The sequence below is a fragment of the Gracilinanus agilis genome, chromosome 4 (assembly GCF_016433145.1).
Source record: "Gracilinanus agilis isolate LMUSP501 chromosome 4, AgileGrace, whole genome shotgun sequence".
Taxonomy (NCBI): Eukaryota; Metazoa; Chordata; class Mammalia; order Didelphimorphia; family Didelphidae; genus Gracilinanus; species Gracilinanus agilis.
This window is the reverse complement of record NC_058133.1, coordinates 460,191,845-460,212,221: the sequence shown is the minus strand read 5'-3', so window position 1 is coordinate 460,212,221 and position 20,377 is coordinate 460,191,845. Positions and strand designations below refer to the sequence as shown.

The 20,377-nt window shown below is 43.8% G+C and overlaps 1 protein-coding gene across 3 annotated transcripts; it reads right to left on the bottom strand.

Moving 5' to 3' along the window:
* Nucleotides 1-7,770: 7,770 nt before the first annotated feature.
* On the bottom strand, nt 7,771-14,838 carry RBM15 (RNA binding motif protein 15). 3 transcript variants are annotated; one of them, XM_044675952.1, is made up of 2 exons: nt 11,975-14,838; nt 7,771-8,135 (listed from the first exon to the last, which is right to left on the bottom strand). In XM_044675952.1, the coding sequence occupies exons 1-2, from the start codon at nt 14,836-14,838 to the stop codon at nt 8,090-8,092; spliced, it is 2,910 nt and encodes a 969-aa protein (XP_044531887.1). In that variant the 3' UTR covers nt 7,771-8,089. The 3 variants fall into 3 exon arrangements, with proteins under 3 accessions (XP_044531887.1, XP_044531888.1, XP_044531886.1); XM_044675953.1 differs by having other exon boundaries at nt 11,979-14,838; XM_044675951.1 differs by having other exon boundaries at nt 7,771-8,130; nt 11,979-14,838.
* Between the last annotated feature and the right edge of the window lie 5,539 nt (nt 14,839-20,377).

The following is a 20,377-nucleotide window of genomic DNA, read 5'->3' as shown; positions in this document are numbered from 1 at the left end:
ACGGACAGGAGGCCACCCTCAGTAAGGTGGGGGGTTTAAATATGGAATTTAAAGGAAACTTACCCTTCCCTTTGTGTAGCTCTGACTTCCAACCCAGCTCCTATTTTCTACAGAAACAGGACAAGGGTCCGTGCCAGAAGTCTGCCCATGAGAACTCATCTTTTTAGCGGCTGGCTAATACAACCAGATTCCAAAGCCCGTAATACATTTTTGATTGTCTGTAGTGCCTAAAAAGAGACCCGGGAGGAGAAAAAAATGTTTAACCAATCACTTTGATACTTTGTGCTTTAAAAAAAATTTTCTTAATAAAATAGTCATTAATTTGCTGGGATTACAGAAACCAGAAATATATATATATATATATATATATATATATATATATATATATTCCTCAAAGGGCACACAGCATAAAGAAAAAGTGACGTGAGTTAGGATGTCTGAAACCACCATCACTCCATGAATATCCTATTTGGGCTCTAAATGAAATAAAATAACCCCCCCCTCCCCCACCGACACACAAACAACTAAATTAAGGTCCGGATTGATCTTGTGGAATGAATTTTCCATCTGATTTCAAACAAATAAGATGTCTATGAGGAGTGATCCTTATAAACAATGCTTTTCAGGAAAGGCCTATGATAATACGGCTGGGTCCCCCCAAAAGCGAGTCCTACACCCAATGAGAGGAAACCTGCAGACCCAACCTGAGCCCCCTCGAAGGACGATGCGGGGGATGGAAAGCCAGGGTTTCCCACGACCGCCCTCTCCCGTCACTCTCCAAACACAAAGGGACACACGCCAACTTTTAAAATGGAATAAGTAAATGGTTTTCAAGGTAATCTAAAAACTTTAGCTACAAAGGACACCCTTTCTGGCACCTGGAATCACTTCACATAATGCGATGTAATTTAGAGGCAAGACTTTAAAAATCTCTATTGGTTCCTCTTCGTTTGACCTAAGAATGAAATACTCTGACACTACCAAGGATCAGAAAACCAGACTGCTAAGGCCAGCTTGCTGCCTGTTTTTGTACAGTGCTAAGAGAGATTTTAACATTGGTAAATAACATTTCATTGTATTTTAAGATGTAAAAACTATTCTTAGCTCACTGGCTATACAAAAACAGAATGAGGAACCTCACCCCAGCTTTATACAACAACATGCGTTTATTTCTAAAGCAGATCAGTTATGAACCCTAATTTTACAGATTAGAAAATGGAGGCATAATAGCTTAATGATATGTCGAAATGAAATCAAGGTGGGGGCAGCTCAGTGGCCCAGTGGATGGAGAGTCAGGCCTAGAGACAGGAAGTCCAGGGTTCAAATCTGGCCTCAGATGTTTCCTAGCTGTGTGACCCTGGGCAAGTCACTTAACCCCCCTTGCCTAGCCCTTGCCTCTCTTCTGCCTTGGAACCAATACACAGTAGTGATTCTAAGACGGAAGGTGAGGGTTTAAAAAAAAACAAAATCAAGAAAAGACTTATACTGAACTAGGTGAAGGACTTTTAGTTTCAGCTCTGTAGAATTTTACAAACACTAAGCAGCTAAGGGCAAAACAATGATTTCTTTGACTGCAAAAATAGGGGTTACCTCAAACAAGAGGGAATGGAGGTTAGCTAACCCATATATCGCTGTTAGCCAGGAAGTCAAGGATGAGTTCAGTTAACAAAGGCTCAGGCTCCCTAGTTATTTTTCCTGTTTAACTGAGGTTTTGAGTTAGAAAACTCTTTTTGCTTGAACTTCTCTTACTAAAATAAATCTTTCTAAAACTTATTACTAAACATCCCTGCCGGGGGAATTTAATATTGCTTTGATTGAAGACCTTTGTTTACTGGAGTGAAGGGATTTTGAACATGAATTCTCACTAGCCAGTATTATAGCTATAGTTCTACAAGACTAGACAAAAGTCTCAAAATAAAGTGTAGTTTATCTTTCTGGAACACAGCAAAACCGGTTAAATGAGGCTTCCTATGAGATGGGTTCTGGCTAACTGAAATTTTATTTTGGTGTTCATAAATTGTCATTTGCAGGTATTTGCTTACGTTGTGTGTAAAGTAAAAGGGTTTGTAATAGTTATTTCCTGTAACAGGGTAAAGATAAAATAAAATTCAGAGATGAGGGAATGATGTATATAAGTAAATTCTTTAAATTATCTACTGGAGAAAACATGTACACATTTGCATTTAATGTCCATTCTAGTCACGTTATGTAGTTCTTCCAGCTCCAAAATTCTATGAATCTATATAGGATTATTTCACGAAGACTCCTTTTCAGGATAAAAAGGCAATGTTGCCCCTGCTTTGTGAGTGAGTATACCCAGGACTTGAAAATCACACCCACAAACAGGCTCTCCCTTTCCTCAGTTCCCAGACAGCAACATTCTCTAAAGGGGACCCTGTCTCAGCTCCGGAGGGGAAGGACTCGGGCCCAGCACCAGGCCTGAGGCACGGAAGGGAGAGGGCAGGAGGCGGCTTTAAAGCCTCCACCTGGATAAGGATTGTGGAGAAAAGCTCTATCTGGGTAAGAAACATTCCGCGGCCCTCTACAAGGGGTGCTAAGGTTCTCTGGATCGCCCATTTTTCTGGAATCCTGAAGACAAAACAAGCTGCTCCGTGGCCGCCCTACCCTTCTGGCCTCGCCGGCCACCACAGCGTGCGGCCAGAACAGGCCTCCCTCCGCCCCGTCCTGGCCTTCTCGGACCCTCTCCTCATGGAACCCCCCTCCTTTCGAGCTTCCTCAAGCCCCACCAGCTGGGCCTGCGGAGGCTCAGGAGGTGACGGTGGAGGCAGAGGCGAGAGAGCCGGCCTCCTCCGTGGGGAGCCCCGGGGCCCGCGTCGCCCTGCCTGGGGGAAGGGGCTCTTTTCAGCGGGACATTTTCCTTCTGTGACTGTATACAGCGAGCCGTGTGGCCGGCCCCCAGAGGACCAGATGGGCGCCCACTCTGGCCAGGGACGGAGGACAGCGAGCGGCCCACAAAACGTTCTGGATCGCTACTCGATCCACACGCACTCACCTTCGCTCCAGGCCTCCTCCTGCAGCCACCCCAGCGTGGGCCCACAGAGGCCCACCTAATCTCTGGGGAGAATCTCTCCTGGGCTACCTCCTGGAACTTCCTCAGAAGCCCCTGACCACGGACCAGACACAACGTCTCCACTAAGGGAGGGCATCGAGGCTGAGCAGCCACAAGCGGGCCTCGGCCTGCGAGGCCCAGCCTCAGTCCCTATCTGGACCCTCCACAACAATGACTTCTAAATGCCCAAATCTCCGTATCTTTCCTCCATCTTCATTCTCATTCATCTTTCTCTATCATTAAAACTTTAAAACCCCACAAAAACTTTGCCTTCCATCTTAGAATCAATCCTGGGTGTTGGTTCCAAGGTGGAAGAGTGTAAGGGCTAGGCAATGGGGGGTAAGTGACTTGCCCAGGGTCACACTGCCAAGAAGTGTCTGAGGCCAGATTTGAGGCCGGGTCTGCCTGTGTCTAGCCCTAGCTTTCCATCCAGAGCCACCTAGTTGCGCCCCATCATTTAGACTTAACTACTCCTTTCCTTTAGTGATATTTTCACTTCCTAGTTCTTCTGTCTCCTTTGCTAGCCCCTCAAATGGAGAAGCTCCCCAGGGTAGAATGTGGGGCTCTCCGTTTCTTCTCTCCCCTGCACCCCAGCTCCAGGGATTCCTTCCACAGCACCTTCATCATCCAGACAACTCTTCTCAGGAGACCCTCATTCCACATTTCCCAAATGGACTTCCACCTCAAACTAACCGAGTCTTGATTTTCTAAACACTAGCTTTCTCCCTCACCCCCCATCATGTTTCAATTTTCTTTCAAGACAACTGATAGCTTGTCCCCCCATCTTGGCCCCCTCCTCTCATCTCAGGCCTCCCTCATCAGCCTGGTCAGAAAGGAGCTGCCCTTCCTGTGATCTCCGGTGAGCAGCTATCTACACGCTCATCGGCTCTATCGTTTGTGGCGTGATTTCCTTTATGGTCCTTCGCTTTTCTCCCTCCAAGTGTCACCTATATCCCCAATGGTGTAAGTCTGTGAGCTTCTGGAAGGTAACTTCTTATCTCCTACAGCACCAAAGCCAGGACCTTCCACAAAACTGATTTTCAATAACTATCGTTGATTTTGAAACAGATACCCAAGAAAAAAATATGATCTTCCAAGCTGTATTCCCTTGGACATGATAGCTTTATCTCAAGGTCTGATGCCTAGGGAGCCTCCTCTAATAAGCCTCCAGACCCAAGTAGAGGCTGCCAACAGTTTAGGACTAGATGATTATTAGACCAATGTAATTATGAATCAAAAGGTGAACAGGGTGGGTGGAATCAGGCATAAAAATTAAGAGATGAAGGCCTCGAGGGGGCAGATAATTATGGATCATCTTCCTCTTACTCTCTAGGAAGATTCTATCATTGTAAGCTAGGAACCTTAACTATACTGCTTAAAAGATATATTTATTATATGGATGTCTTACTAGACTTGTGATCTACCACTAAGTAATGAAAAAACCTAGTGGTCTCACTGAGCAGCCCCTGTTTTTACAGCAGCCTGGTTCAGTTCAGAGGTACATGAGTGCTCAGAAGTGTTCTTTACTTACAGGAGCCCCTAAGCCTAAATCATAATAAAGATAATTATTGGTAAAGCTGGCTATTTCTTTCAAATCAGGAGCTTTCATCATTTTATAAATCAGAGGTCTGGTTCAGACTTTATTCTTAATTGGTTAATTGGCAAATCTCTTTCCAAAAAGACAGGCGGGAGAAAAATAGTTTCACTATTATCATTTTTTAAAAAATCTATCTTCTGTATTTTTCCCAAAACAGTTCTTCATACTTCCAATGACCTATGTCTTCACTGGAGTGGGCACTCTTTCCCTCTACTAATTAAAATCAAAACGCCTCTATGACTTAAGTCTTCAAGGTGGCTGTGGACAAAAATATTCATCACCTTCATCACCCTTACAATCTGATTTTCCCTCTCTGGGTATAATATGTGAACCCCCTCACATGTATATATTTTTTCCTGTTTCTCCCTGGATGACACCCTGGAAATGTACTTAAAATTCATAAGTGTAAGGTATGAATTTCCCTATGAGTTATGTGTTTATTTGCTACAAATTTGAAGACATGAGATTTCTATGATTTAATCTGCTCTTGCTAAATAGCAAAATAGCAAGTATGGCAATTAAAGATGTTTTTTAAACTGTAGTGAGAAATCACTTTGCAAAACTTTCATTGAAAACCATCTTTTGTGCAGCATTTCTCTTGTGTGCACATGTTTTTTAATTTTCCTATTCAAAAATTTAAAATTTGAATAACCTAAAAGCCAAACCAATTTCTTGAGTTCAAATCAGCCTCAGACACTTACTAGCTGTGTGACTTGTGACAAATCACTTAACCTCTGTCTGCTTCAGCTTTCTCATCTGTAAAATGGGGTTAATGGCACCTACCTCCCAAAAATTGTTGCAAGAATCAAATGAAATAATTGTACAATGCTTAGCACAGTGCCTAGAATACAGTAAGCACTATATGGAGGCTAACTATTATTAATACACCAAAATATTATCCAGACAGGCTGCCCAATCCTGTGGAAAAAAAATCAATCAGCTATAATGAAATTGCCCTGCACCCTATAACAAGTTCTATGAGCCATGGGGGGTTAAGTAAAACTCCAAAATAATCACCTCTGATTAAACAAAAATAAGTATTAGGAGTTGAACAATGAATGCCACATGATAGTTGGGGACAAGGGTTATATAAGCTTCCTACTTGGATCTGGGGAAAAAAAAATAAATTGAGAGCAACTTAGTTTTCTTAAGCTCCCCAAGAATAATTCTCCTGAAGCAAAAAATTGTTAACTAAATTAAAAATTAACCCATCTCCCTTCTTAGGTAGAGAAGGCAAATCTATTTCATCTAGTCTTATGAATATTGCACTGCCATCTCATCCCTCTACGCTAATCTTAAAGTCTATTGTTCTTGTATATAATGAGAAAGATGGTAATATCATCATTTCAATGCTTATAGATGAGAGTAAAACTTTTTTTTGATTCAGTAGGTGTCTCTTGCCAAGAGCAGACAACTGAACCATGTTCCTGGGTTCTTGTGGGACAGTAAATTTCTCTAAAAAAGAAACTTTACTCATTGTTAACAGTAAGTAGTTCAGTCCAAGATCATTATTTCTCACCTGCCCCACAACACTCCATTCCCAAGATCAGGGCAGTCCTGGGAGGAAACTTAGGACTTGGGTAACACTTAAAAATGTAGAGAGGACCAAACCAGAGGATTTTTAATGCAGAAGTCCAGGTTTGATATCTAAGATTCCAATGTCTTGTGAATATTCTTTAAGAAGCTCCTCCAATAATGAGAGGAAAAAATACTATTAGTAGCAAAGTTCTCATTCTACCTCCCACAGGGAAATCGGTAGTAGGTACTTTTGTGGAGAAAGGTGTTAGTAACAGAGCATTACAAGCCCCTGAGAATTTCCATCTTCAGAAATGCATCAAAGAAAATGAGCAAAAACCCTCACCCTATAAATTACAATGCATTTTGACTTCTGAAAACCCTCCTTACCTGTTTACAAGTTTACACAGCAGTTTGCCACGGGAACACCACCTTGTGCAGAATACAATCGTGGCATCCTTTGTTGATAATCACCTGTTGCCTAGCAATCAACATCCTGCATGGAGACGGACAGCACTAGGGCTCTTCCATCCGAAGTTAAAATTCAACACAAGCCAAATAAGCCTGCATTTCAAGGTTGTCTTCGTCTGCAACTAGTTAACTTTAAAAACTGGCAAACAACAAGAGGTGTCTGAAGCCCACATGGTGCAGCAAGGTTAGCTTCCTCTTGGGCTCTGGCGTCGTCCCCGTGCCATGATGTCTCCTGCGGCAAACATGGGAGATGTGCTCCTATACTGGGAGCAGCCTTCCAAAGCTCGGGAGCCCCCATACAGGACAACGCAGGAACTAAGGCAAACCCTTTCTTTCCTTAGGGGTGCCTTTTTTTTTTTCCTCACAATCTGTGCTACAGACCGGAGTGACAGGGACTGAGTGTGCGTTCGTACCTACGAAACCATCACGGTGCATGCACATCATCCAAGGCTTGTGGAACCAGAGGTCAAATAAGGCACTGAGACCAAGGAATGGTTTTAATTACAAACGCTAGCTCTCAGGAACTCTTCATCCATTCAGAACTAAACCCATGACTGCATAACTCTGGTGAGAAGCCCCTGGAGACGGAGGAGCTCCTCAAATGTGTCAGCAAAGGCTTTATTAACATCATTAACATTTAAAAGCAAACGGAGCATTTCTCTTTCTTTTGGCAATTTGGTGCGAGCGTTTTAAGTGCAAGACAAAGCAATTTCAAACTTTTTCTTCAAATTAAAAATGAAACTAAGGCCAAACGTGTTGGGTGAACAAAATAAATCAAAACTTAAAATTCAGCAACTCCAGCTCTTCCAACCAGCAAAGCCCCAGACTTGTGCAATGTTCTGAGGCTTAAGGTGATCTCCCTGCTTCTTGCATCCCAGCAAACAGCACCATGCCCTCCAAAGGATGAGGATTGAGCAGCAAATGACCCCCAGTAACACATTCACTAGAGATCCTTCAGATTTGACACACCGGGCTTGTCAACATGAAATGATGGTTAACTGCTTCTTGCTCAAGACATACAAGATCTGAGCAGCAGCAAGTACCCCCTCCGCTGCAAACAAAGGGGTCAAAGGTTTGTCGTCAATTCACTTCCAAGCAGAAAAACATTTTCCTCAAAAGAAACAATTTATTTAGAATGAAACAAAATCAGCTCAACTGTGAGCGCACGTTTGAGTGACAGCTACTTTTAAGCTGTGTGAGCCATAAAAAGGGTTTTCTTTTACTTTTCCAGAAATCTTGTGTACACAGCACAAAGCAAAGAGGTCATTTTTTTTTCCACTTAAAACACGGGCATTGGCATCACAATAGCAGATAACACAACTTTTTTAAGCTGCCATTTTAGTAAAATGCACAAATACTAAACAGATAAGCTTTCTTCCAATCAAGAGGCCCATGTAAATTCCACATAAGCCACAACTTCTCTTCAAAAAGGTCCATTAGAGCTTAGAATTCCAAATCTTCATCCGCTGTCCACCAGCTTTGCTTGCAGAGGGGGAAAAAAAGGTTAATAAGTACAAATGTTTACAACATATTTTTTCCCTACAATACATAGATGAACATAAGCTACAAGGCCTTTCTGGTTAGTCCACTTTGATTTCAAAAAGCACCAATAATACCCACTGGCACAAACCTTGAAATGAATTCATTCCATGAAGACATATAAACAAGTAGAACAACAGGTTGGGTTTTGTTTTTTATAAGCTAGGCTTAGGGTTATAGAACTGAAAATATCCTTTACATTCAACTGAGTGTATGTGGAATAGGGGGGAAGGGGGACAAAAAAATTTCCACAGAGAAAAATCAAGTGAAAGTTTATAATTGTTTGGATTTTTTAAAAATGGGATTTTTCCTGAAGGCAACTTAAAAGTGGAAAAAAAAAATGAAACATGAATTGGAGTCAAACTTTCACCTCTGTGGTGTTTGCATTTTCATTTATAATAAGCTTTCCAGCAATAGGTCATTCCAATATTATAGAAAAGGGTCAAGGTACACAGCCATTTAAAATCTAATGGGCTATGTTACCTCTTAAAAGTCAAGATGAACCATTTCCATACACATAACTGTCAAATAACCAGCAAACCTTGGTTTCAACACTGTTCATATCTTACATACAAATTCTCCATCAAGCTTAACAGTTTACTACAGTTACCTGTGATAATATATTCCTTTTAGAGATGTCATTATAATCAAGAGGATAGGAGTCAAATATAATAGCTGCTCCTCACTTTCACAGCAGACTCCTTTGCAAATATTATCTCAAAACCAATCTTGGAAATGAGAAATAGGCCCAGAAATTTTACTCATTACAGACACCCACAAAAGGCCATCAAGACCTTCTTCTAAGGTGGTCTCATTCTGTTATTGCTGGGAGTTTCTGATGAAGAATGGTTCTAATACTTAGAAAAGCAAGATAATTCTTTCAGCTATCCCAAGTAGGAAAAAAGGGCTTCAAAGTAAATTAATTTAAGAGGTACTGAAATGTTATCATCATAATAACCCTTGGAAGAACTTCAGTTTCAGTCAATAAAAGAAATTAGGTAAAGTTATTGACCAGTAGTTGAGACAATTAAGGAACCAATTTTTTCCTTAAACTTTAGAATTTTGATGGAAAAAAAAGCCTTAATTATCTTGATGTTTTCCTTTTCATGTGTACCAAGCCATTAACTGCATTATAGAAATAATGTTCTTTCAATTCATTTGAAATAATAAATTCTAGGAACATCAACTGCATGCACACAGCCAGTATCAAGAAAATTTGGTTGTTACAGAAAATCCAATAATGGAATTATAAAATTCTGGCTAATAGTGTTTAGCACCACAGAGATGATTCTAGACTTTCAGAATTTGCAAATTCTGAATGAAGTGAACAGTTACGGATGTTACACACCTGTACAACAGGATAGACAACACAGATAAGATGGCAGTATAGTGAACTGATGGCACTCAGCTAACTGCTGTATTATACATAATCAATTACTTTACCTTACACACTCAAGAATGCTATTAAAGCTATTTCACAAATAGAGCAGGAGGCAAAAATGACCAGATCTAACAAAAACCATAACTTCAACTAAACATTCAAAAAGGAAGTAAAAGCACAGGGCTGCCTGTTCTTGTTATCCTTCAAATCAACTTGATTGAAAAACCCCTTGGATCATAGCAAAAACTAGATGCCAGGAGCTTATTTTTCAAAAGAGCAAAAATTGCTTTCCCAATTCATTTTAAGGGGCTACAAAAATTGAGCGAGATAATTTCCAATTAAGAAAGTGTTTCTAGGCATAAACTGTACTTTGACCCCATACATGCATCAGTTTTTAAAACAGGTGTCTATTGCATATTTGAATCCCAATCACTGCTTTTCAAAGGCATAAGCACAAAAAGCCTAATGATAATACAGTCCTTCCCTCCACCCCAAGGTATCCCAAGGACCTTAAATTCAAAGTCCAACACTTACTTTCTCTTCACAGTGGTCATCCAAAGTGTGAAGTTTTTTCCAGTTTCAAAAAAAAAAATACTCCCTTTACAAATGTATAAAGAAAATCAAAAGAATGGTATACTACAGCAGTGATAAGGGCCATGCTAACATGCATTAGACACCTGCCATAATGGAAAACAATGAATACAATAGTTTAAAAAGGAAATAATGATGAATTTAACATATGAAGTTTCTCTGGGTTATTATTGGTGCTATTTCAAATATCAGCATCCTCACTGATAACAGAAAGAACAGCCAAGCTCTACAAGGCTTTTGGACAAGTAAACTACTTTCACAGATAATAGTGACCATAATCCAGAACTTCCTAAGGTTTCTATTTATAACTTAATAATATGTACTACAGGCATTAATGGAGGTCATCACCATTTCAATCAGGGAGGAAAAAAAGCAAAATACATTAAAGGATAAAGTGATATATTAAAAATAAATAAGACACTGAAGAATTGCTACATACATGAGCAGCAAAATGCCTGCAGAACAGAAATAAAAATGTCACAAAGATGGACTGGGAGAGAAAATTCAAAATCCAATTGAGCAAACTTTTTTTTTCTGAGAGATGTTTTAAATTTATATTTGGGCGTCAGCTAGATACATACAATAAGCTGTCTGGAAATAAGAAACCAGGCCTTAAAGAACTGGAATCTATTCAATTTTTTAAACTTTGTCAGCTACCAGGTAAGCTCATTGAACATGAATATCACTGACATTTAAAACATTTACAATGATATAATAGACCTGCTCACTATAATTTGGGGATATCCTGCCTCCTAAAAAAGGGTACTTCTAAGGCATTTTCTAGATTGACAACCAGAAATTTTGCAACTCAGATATGGAACATTAATGCCCAATGACCTTAAAAGCCTGTAGACAACTGTTTCTTTCTATTACTGAAGCCAGAACCTTAATGGTCACAGAAATGAAAACCCACCTTTGATGACGAACATTTAATTTTGGAGTATGCACTACTAAGTATGAATTGTACCTCTTACACCTCTTTGAAAAGTCAGTAAAAAACGAACACCTATACTGACTAGATTTTTTTCTTCTTAAAGCACCTACTTGTTTCTTGCATACTAGAGTAAGCACAAGACATATATGGTTTGTAACATAGTCCTCAATATTTACTGAACAGTCACAGCTACAAACCAAAAGTGCATATATGGGATACAGTAGAACTCATGAATAGATGCTAGAATGCACGTTAAAGCATACTTTCTGGGAATTAATTTTGTATATTAAGTGAAATACTCAAACACCTGATTAAAAGAATTAAACTGCTGTACAGTGTACCACCTGACATTTGCACTCCCTGATCAAATTTTAGTCAAAATAAAACAAAATAATTCTGGCATAAGAATTATTTACATATACCCCAAAACTAATCATCAGACTAACAAGTACAACAGAGGCCAAGTCATTCTCAGGTGTATATGGTTTCTCCTGCCAGTGCTGGGATTTTTTGTTTTCCAAATTCTGACTTTTCAAACATATGGATATGTAACTTAGAGGATTTTTTTAAAACTAAAGTTTACAAAAATGAGGATAAAGGACAAAAGTTACAAATAAAAGGATGGGACGTTTTAGTTAAAGCAGGTCTTTCTGCCTGCTACTTTCAGGGTGATCCCCTTCACTTACTTTTGCTAACAGCTAAACTTCCCTGACTTCTACTTTAAAGTGGTTTATAGAAATGTAAGAAGGAAATAGCTACAAATAAACATCTAATTAAAAAAATAATAAAGTTGTGTCTGATGCTGTATCCCATAACACATCACACATTAGGAACCATGTCAAGTAGTAAATGCAAGCTACACATGGACTTTAGGACGCACCACGGACAATGACCATGACCAGGTAATCTTCTTCAGATTTGGCCAGTGCCTTGGCAGGAGAATCCAGAAACTGCTGGGAGAACTCACAGGGTGGAAAGGCGTGGAGGACCCCGGTGTTCTCCTTGTCTTTGTTGCCCCCCACAGGGAGGCTGATGACTCCAGCGGCCTGCTTTTGCTTTAGGTAGGACACCAGGTTCCTAAGTGGCCTCTGAGTCGAAGTGGTTGCCTCGGACACGGCTGAGGAGCGGCTGTCCGAGTTGCCAGGCACAGCAAGCAGAATGGCATAGCCATTGGGCCCGGCCACCTTGATGCGCCGGGTCACTTCGTCCAACTTGGGCTGGTCCAGTCGCAGGCGCTGGGTGATCTTGAGCTGGGCCACTTTGCCCCCCGTGGAGCCCTCCACCAGAAGGCTGCTGGCCACGTGGAGGTCGCCCTGCAGCAGATGCATGTTGGAGGGGAAGTTGCTGTTTTTCAGCAGAAGCATGCCCTGCCAGGCCAGGCACAGCTTGGGGGCAGCAGCAGGGGTGGAGGCCGCAGCTGCCTCAGGCTTCTGCGGTGGTGATTTCAGCCTGGAGCTGGCGCTGCTGGTGCTGGGTGCGGAGGAGGAGTCCGCCCGCTCCTCTTTCTTCAGGGGGCTCTTGCCCTCCGAAGGCGCGGGGGCTCGGTGCTTCCTTTCACGCTCCACAGAAGCTGAGTTTTTGCGGTCACGTTTGTCCCCCTGGCCCCTCTCCAGGCTGCCCCTCCGGTCTGCACGCACAGGGGAGGGCCGTTCCAGCAGGAGGAGGCGCGAGGAGCGGTCTGGGTCGCTGTTGTAGCGGTCGCGGCTGCTGGGCAGCTCGGGGCTGCGGTCCGGCGTGGGGGGGCAGTGTCTTTTCCGGGAGCGCTCACTCTCTGGAGATCTATCCACATGCCGGCCCCCGCTGTCCTCAGGCAGCCTCCTCTTGCGAGGTGGGTCGCGGCTACTGGGCAGGTCTCTCTCCCCGCGGTCCCTCTCCAAGGACCAGCCATCCCGCCGGCGCTCCAGGCTGTCCAGGGGCTCATAGGCTGGCACAGCGGCTGCAGCAGCACGGGTGCTGCGCTCTCGGACTGGTGGGGGAGGGGGCACCCAGTCTGTGTCCGGGTAAAGGTCCCTGTCCCTGTCCCGGTACAGCAGGGGTGGGGTGCGGTCTCGGGCCCCCCGCAGGGGGTCCGGGGCTCTGTGGCCAAAGGCGTCCGCCACCAACTCATAGTGGGTCAGCGGCAACGGCTGCAGGTACTGCTGCTGGTAGCGGTGCTCAGTGTCCGCAAAGTCCACCCGCAACCTGCGGTCCGGCCCTCCCAGGGGGAAGCCCCGCATATGGGTCCAGGCTGCGTGGGCTGCATCCAGGCTCTCATACTGGATGTAGGCCCAGCTATCGCCTTTGCGGTAGTCAATGGTGCGGATGGTGCCAAAGCGGTCAAACTCGCGGGCCAGGGCTGCCAGGGGCACCCAGGGGCCCAGGCCACCTACCCAGAGACGAGTGGTGGGTGTGGCCTTGCCATAACCAATCTTGATTGGGTTGCGGATTATCACCTTGCCAGACATGGCCAGCTTGGCACGGTGGGACATGTCTAGGTTCTCAAACTTGAGGAAGCCATAGGTGCTCGTTTGGCCCCGAGTAGGCCGCTTGATATCTACCTCAGTGATGACCCCAAAACGATCAAAGGCCCTGCGCAGGTCACTCTCTGTTACCGTGATGTCCAAGTTGCCCAGGAAAAGCGTCCGGTTGGCCCGCTGCCCGTCCTCAGGGGAAAGCTCATCCACTTCTCGGAAAGGGGCTGCCCCGGCACCTGCGCCCACTCGGGGCTCCAGACTGTAGGCTGGACGCACCCGCTCATAAAAAGGATAGTCTCTCTCACGCTCCAGCTCCCTGGGCAGAGGCGGTGGGGGTGGAGGCGGCAGGCGGCCCAGGGCGAGCTGCTGCAAGCGGTAGTCTCGGTAGCCCAGGGCCGCCCCCCCAGGGGACAGCGCTCGCTGCCCACCACCCCCAGGCGGGTGCCGGTGGCCGCCCACAGTGGCACCCACCACTCCAGCAGCGGGGACATAGGCATCTTTGTCCAGTGGGGAGCGGCTGCGGCGCCGGTTCACGTACACAGCCTCAATTTTGAGTGGCCGGTCATAGAGCACCAGGCGGCCCCGGGCATGCTTTGCGGCCCGGGCGTCCTCGGGCCGACGGAAGTTCACAAAAGCCACGCGCTCATCGCCCGAGCCCCCGGGAAGGCGGCTGATCTTAACACTCACGTCCCCAAAACGCTTGAACTCATGGAACAGCCCGTCCTCTACTGCCTCGTCACTCAGCTGGGAGCCCAGCTCGCTGATCTTGAGCGTCTTGTACTCGCCACCCCCGCCGCCGTCGCCGCCTGTGGAGCTGGGGGCGGCCGCGGCCGAGCGGGCCTCCCCGCCCCCGCGGGAGCTGCTGCGCGACTCGCCCCCGCCCGACGAATTCTTGGTGCTCGGGGAACTGTAGCTATGCAGCCGACTACTGGAGCTGCCGCCCGGCGTGTCGTACTCGCGGCTGCCACCCCGGCTGCTACCCTTGTCCAGATGCAGGCTCCGGCGGGTGCCGCCGCTGTCCGCCTTACCGCTACTACTGCCGTTGCTGCCGCCGCCGGAGCCCCCAAGCTTCTTGCTCCGCTCCCCGCGGGTGCTCGACTCCTCTCCGCCGCCACGGGAGCGCTTGGCCTTCGCGGGAGAGCGCTCTTTCCCCTTCATTGCTGAGGACTGTCCGGGGCCGCCTCGGAACTGGGTAACTCGCCTGCCCGCGCTGGTTTCACACAGCGGAATCCCACGCCGCCATCTTGGACACCGCCGCGGCAATGGACCCCGCCCCACCGCCCTCATTGGTCAGCGAAAGCCTCTTTTTCTCAAAGTCATTGGGGACTCCCTCTGCCCGTCTTCTCAGCTCCCAGCGCCAGGCGAAAGATCCCGCCCAACCTCTCTTATTGGATTCTCTATGTGCTAGCGAGAGGATCTCATTGGCTGTTGCCGTTGTCTGTATTAACGGTTCCTCGCGCCAGTCTGTAGTTCCGCCCCGGCCGCGCTGAACAGTCACCTGACCTTAATCCTAGAGAGGTTGATTGGCTATTAGGCCCGTCCTGTAACGGTTCATCTCGCGCGGGGAGAATAGCGAGCCCACCTTTTCATCCTTTTCATTGGTCTGTAACCCCAGCCCTTGGCCTCTAATTGGAAAGTGGAACCATCAGTTAAGGCAATTTTCGGAGGCGCGGCTGAGGAGAAAATCTCGCGAGGAACTATTCTTTTCCCCTCCTTCACTCTTCCTTCATTTCGTCTGGTGTCTGAATAGAGAATTTAAATCTGGTTGGGCGCCTACAAGGAACCTGATAGGCTTCAAGGCGTGTCAATCAAGAAGTGAAGCCTTCAATTTCCCACCTTAAAGGGAAAGGCTCAGCGACCGAAGGAGGAGACTGAAGGTGAAGAACGGAGCGCGCGGTTGCGTGGTGACGTTGCAAGCGCCGGGGGCTTTGAGCGCGTTTGGCCCCTCCCTCGGCGCGCGCGGTCTCTGGGTAGGGTGTTCCGGGCCTTTCGCTGTCCTCCGCTGCGCCGGTTCTTGGTTCTCGCTGCGCCTTCTTGGCCCAACCGCCCCACCCCCGCGTCCCTGACCCGGGCGGGAAGGGACGCTTTACGTCGCTTCCCGAACCTCTTGTACACAACGTAAATAGGCCGGCCCTAGGCCGAGGCCCTCGTCACGCGTCTTCTCCGCGTCCCTGGAGGTGATCCTGATCCCCGCACGCCACTCAGAATTCCTCAGTCTTCGCTTTGCAGGTGGATAGCTTTTTTCCAATTGAATCTTCCTTATGCACAGATCTGATCTCTGAAACCTTGTTAATGGTAGCCCCTCACCTTTTAGTTTTGTCTTTGAGTTCTTCCTCTGTGCTAACCTAAATACAGATTTGATCTCATCTCCATTCTTCCTACATACCTAATGCTGTCCTAAACCCCTTACCTTTTTCACATAGTGCCCTTTTCCCAGAGTGCCCTTCCCCATCTTAGACTGTTGAAACTCGGTAGCATTTAAGGAAAGGTTCAAATGCCTCTTCCTTTATGGTATCTAACACTATCTTAGTATGTTGTAGTGTTTATAGTGCTAAGCTTTAAATGAAAATGATTTGGCATCAAATTCATCGCTAATATCGATTAGGTATGTGACGGTGAACAAATTACTTACCGAGTCTCAGTATCCTCATCTTTAAAATGGTGGTGATTATAATACATGAAATTGTTGGGAAGTTTAAATAAAGGCCATTTTTTCAAACCTGCATGGGGATAGTAAGATGGCTTAGAGGATTGAGAACCAGGCTTGGAGACGGAAGGACCTGGGTTCAAATATGACCTCAGCCGCTTCCCTACTGTGTGACCCTGAGCAAGTCACTTAACCTCCATTGCCTAGTCCTTACCACTCTTCTGCCTTGGAACCAATAGTCAGTATTCATTCTAAGACAGAAGATAAGGGTTTAAAATAAAAGTTTGTAACCAAAGACTAAAGGTCTTTAACTGCCTGGGATTTCCCCAAAACAAGCCCTAGCAGTATTACTTATAAAGGTCGGTTAATATCTCACCAATCGTAAATGAAATCGTCCTTGGGTCTCCCATGGCACTTGGTACTTTTCTTATGCTTTTATTATATTCTTATTTATTGCATTCTTTTGCATAATAGTTATAATGCCATAAATCAGTAAGCTTTTTTAAAGTAGACATTATTTTGGTTTTCTCTTTGTATCCTCAACACCTTGCATATAATGGGCAAAAAATTAATTTATGTTGACTTGAATTAAATGAGAACACATGGGAATTAAATAGGTCCCCATGTGATTGAACAAGAGAACCCAAAGTATTGTTTAATATGTGCCAATCTTAAGGGAAGACCATAGTAGTGTGTTGAGCTCTGTCCTTGACCATATTTTGTTCAGCATTTTATCAACAACTTGGATGAAGATATTGATTCTATTTAGTTCAATTCAGTAGACACTCACAGTCCTACATACCTACTGTTTACAAAACATAATTCCATGAAGATATAGAAAGTTTAGATAAGATAGACTCTAGTTCTATAACATTTGCCATCTAATAGCATACTGATGGCCTACAGGATACAAAAAGATCTCAGAAGTACTTTAAGTTCGCAAAGCATTTTACAAATAATCTTCTTATTTCATCTTCACAACAACCCTATAAAGCAATTGCTGTTATAATCCTTATTTTGCAGATGAAGAAACTAAAGCAGACAGAGAGGTTAAGTGACTTGCCCAGGGTCACTCATCTAGAAAGCATGGTGAAGCAGGGTATAAGCTCATTTCTTCCTGACTCCCAGGCCTAGTCCACCATACACTGTGCTCCCCTAGCTACCCCTGTAATGGAGAAATGAAATTTACAGAGCTTAAATTTTATAAGAAATATATTGTAATTGATTTTTTTAAATTCAGCTGTGAAGTACAGGCTGAAGAAGACATGGTCAACAGCAGTGTATTGGAAAAAGGACCTGGAGATCATGACTTCAGCAACCTGATGATGAAGCTTCCCCCCCACATCCCTTGTCAGATGCTGGACTAGAAATACAGAAAGGACATAGGCTTTCAGATGTAGACATTGTTTTGGTTTGTTTTGTTGACTGTACTTGTTTTAAGGGAACATAGATCATCATCAGACCCCTCTCATTTTGATCAGTTCAGCAAACTGAAGAGCGATAGGATAGAAGCCAGTAATACACCCTAAAACTATGAAAATGGGAGGGAGGAGGATGAGAGGACTGTTGATGGGTACAGGTAAAATAGAAGGTAATTTCATGAGCACTAGGGCACTGAAGAGGGGTGTGGGGCAAAGAAGGGGAGGGTCAGAGAATCTTGCTTTTAGAAGGAACACTGGAGCCTGAAGGATGTGGTTAGGAAATTGGTTCGTTTGTCTGCAGTGTAGACTGTACGAAATAAGATAAAATGAATCTGGACTAAAAAGTTAAGTTAGAATTGGATTGTGGAGTTTTCTTAATGCCAGTGTATTTTGTCCTACAAGTTAAGAAACCAAGGAAGATTCTTTTCAAGGAAAAGATGGATTGGAAAGGGAAGAGACCGAAGCAAGGAGACCCATCAAGAAACTATTACAATAGTCAAGGCAAGAGGTGATGATGTCCCTAGCTAGGGTTGTGACTGTGAGTAAAGAGATATGGATACAGGTAGCAATTTGGCTCAGTGGATAAAGAGCTAGTCCTGGAAACAGGAGGTCCTGGATTCAAATTTAGCTTCAGATACCAACTAGCTGTGTAATCCTGGGTTGATTAACCCTAGCTACCGCCTTTACCATTCTCTTGCCTTGAAACCAATACTTAGTATCCATTCTAAGACAAAAGGTAAGAATTTGTGTGGGGGGTTTAGGGGGGCAGGGGTTGAGAGAGAGATGAATTCCAGAGACATTAAGAAAGTTGACTCAGCAAGACATAGGCCTGGATTAGATGGAGGGAGGTGGGGAAAAGAAAGAAAAATGACTCCTCGGTTGCAAACTGAGGTTCCTGGAAAGATGGGGATGCCTTTATTGGACGTGGGGAGCATGTTGAGTTTGGGATGCTTGGGAGACATCCTTGTGCAGATGACCAGCATGATGTCTTAAGATTCATTTAGAGCTACATTCACAGAAATCTTTCCAATTTGATAGTGGCCACCAGTGCTTATGTTCTGCTGGTATAGACACCAACACAACACTGAAAGGTTTCATAGTGGGCTCTTAGTGAAGACTGTTCAAGATATTATTCAGGAAATATGTGAGGGGAAAAGGGAGGATTCTAAGCATGTAATTAGAATGAGACATAATACCTCATGGAATTTTAAAAGACCTTGAAGAAGACTATTGGCATGTTGGGTAAACTTTATGAAGGAGTTATGGGAAGACTTTGATAAAGGTATACAAGTTCTCCCTTTGGAAAGACCACACTCATTAAAAGAACATGAATTTGTTAAAGCATTGAAATAGACCTTTTTAACCATGAAACCTAAATAACAGGCTAAATACTCACTAAGGCCCCTACTATTGAGGCCTAGAAATTGGATGATTACTTGCCTTTGGAGGGAATCAGTTTCCCACCTCTAGAGGAATTTAGTCAGAATCTATATTGGGAGGAAAATTGTCAAATGTGTTGTAGAAAAGATTCATTGATTAGATGGAAGGCAGATGAGAGAGAGACCTGAAAGAGACATGAAACGTTATCTCCTCTAACTCCACCAAGGACATAAAAAAACTTCTCTAGGACCTTTTGAAGGTTTTGTCCGAACCCGTAATTTCATCTGAGATGAAAACTCCTTCCACTGATCCAAATGGAAAATGTTTGGTCCCAGAAAGGTGCATGGAGAACCAAAGATTAAGTGACTTGGTGTAGTAACAGCTAGGAAATGTCAAAAGCAGGATCAGAACCCAAATTTTCCCTCTTCATTAGGCCTTTTCCTCTCTCTAAGGTCCAGTGTCATACAGCTAGTTAACCACAGGGCCAAAATTAGCAGTTAGGTCTACTGAGCCTCACTCCAGCACCTTTTTTTTTAACTTAAATATGTTCAGCATATAATAAAATACAGGATGTGCCCAAAACCAGAATGTGCTTGCCAGCCGTTCAGATGTACATCTTATATAATAGGGAAGCAGCACTACATAATGAACAGAGGCCTAGAATTGCAGTCAGGAAGACCTGAGTTTGGAAACAGCCAAGGGCATTTATTAATTTGTGGGCCCCTGTGCAAATCTTTTAAACTGTTTCCTCATCTGTAAAATGGGTAATAATAGCACCTATCTCCCAGGGTTATTGTGAGAATCAAAATAAACACCATATGTAAACCACTTTGCAAGCCTTAAAATGCTTTATAATTGTTAGCTATAATAATAGGTGTGCTCCTGAAAAGTTGTTCATGATTTACTTTACAAATATTTAATTTGCAAGAAGACTATTCACTTCCTAATTAACCTTATTTATTAATCTGGATATTCATACATCAGAATTTCTCAGTTTATGAGGCACTCTGTAAACAGACAAATCAAGAAAAATTCCATTATGTAACTCAATAGGAGTTTGTCTAAAATTTCATTAAGTTTCTAAAATAGTCTACAACATATTCTTAAAGGTCTTCATTTGTTATACACAATTTGGCATTTTAAACTAATGTAAGTAAATAGAAAAGATTCAAAACATTAATGATAATAATTTACCTTGCTCATAAAACACTCTGAAAAGAAGGAAAAAAGCATCTGGCATTTTAAATGATAATATTCATTCATAGGTTGCTATGGCCAAAAAAAAATTTTTTTATGACCAGCTGGCAAGCCTACTACTAGTAATATACCTCTCCATAATTAACTAGTTTAGTCCTCATAAAATAGAATTGGCCTGTTT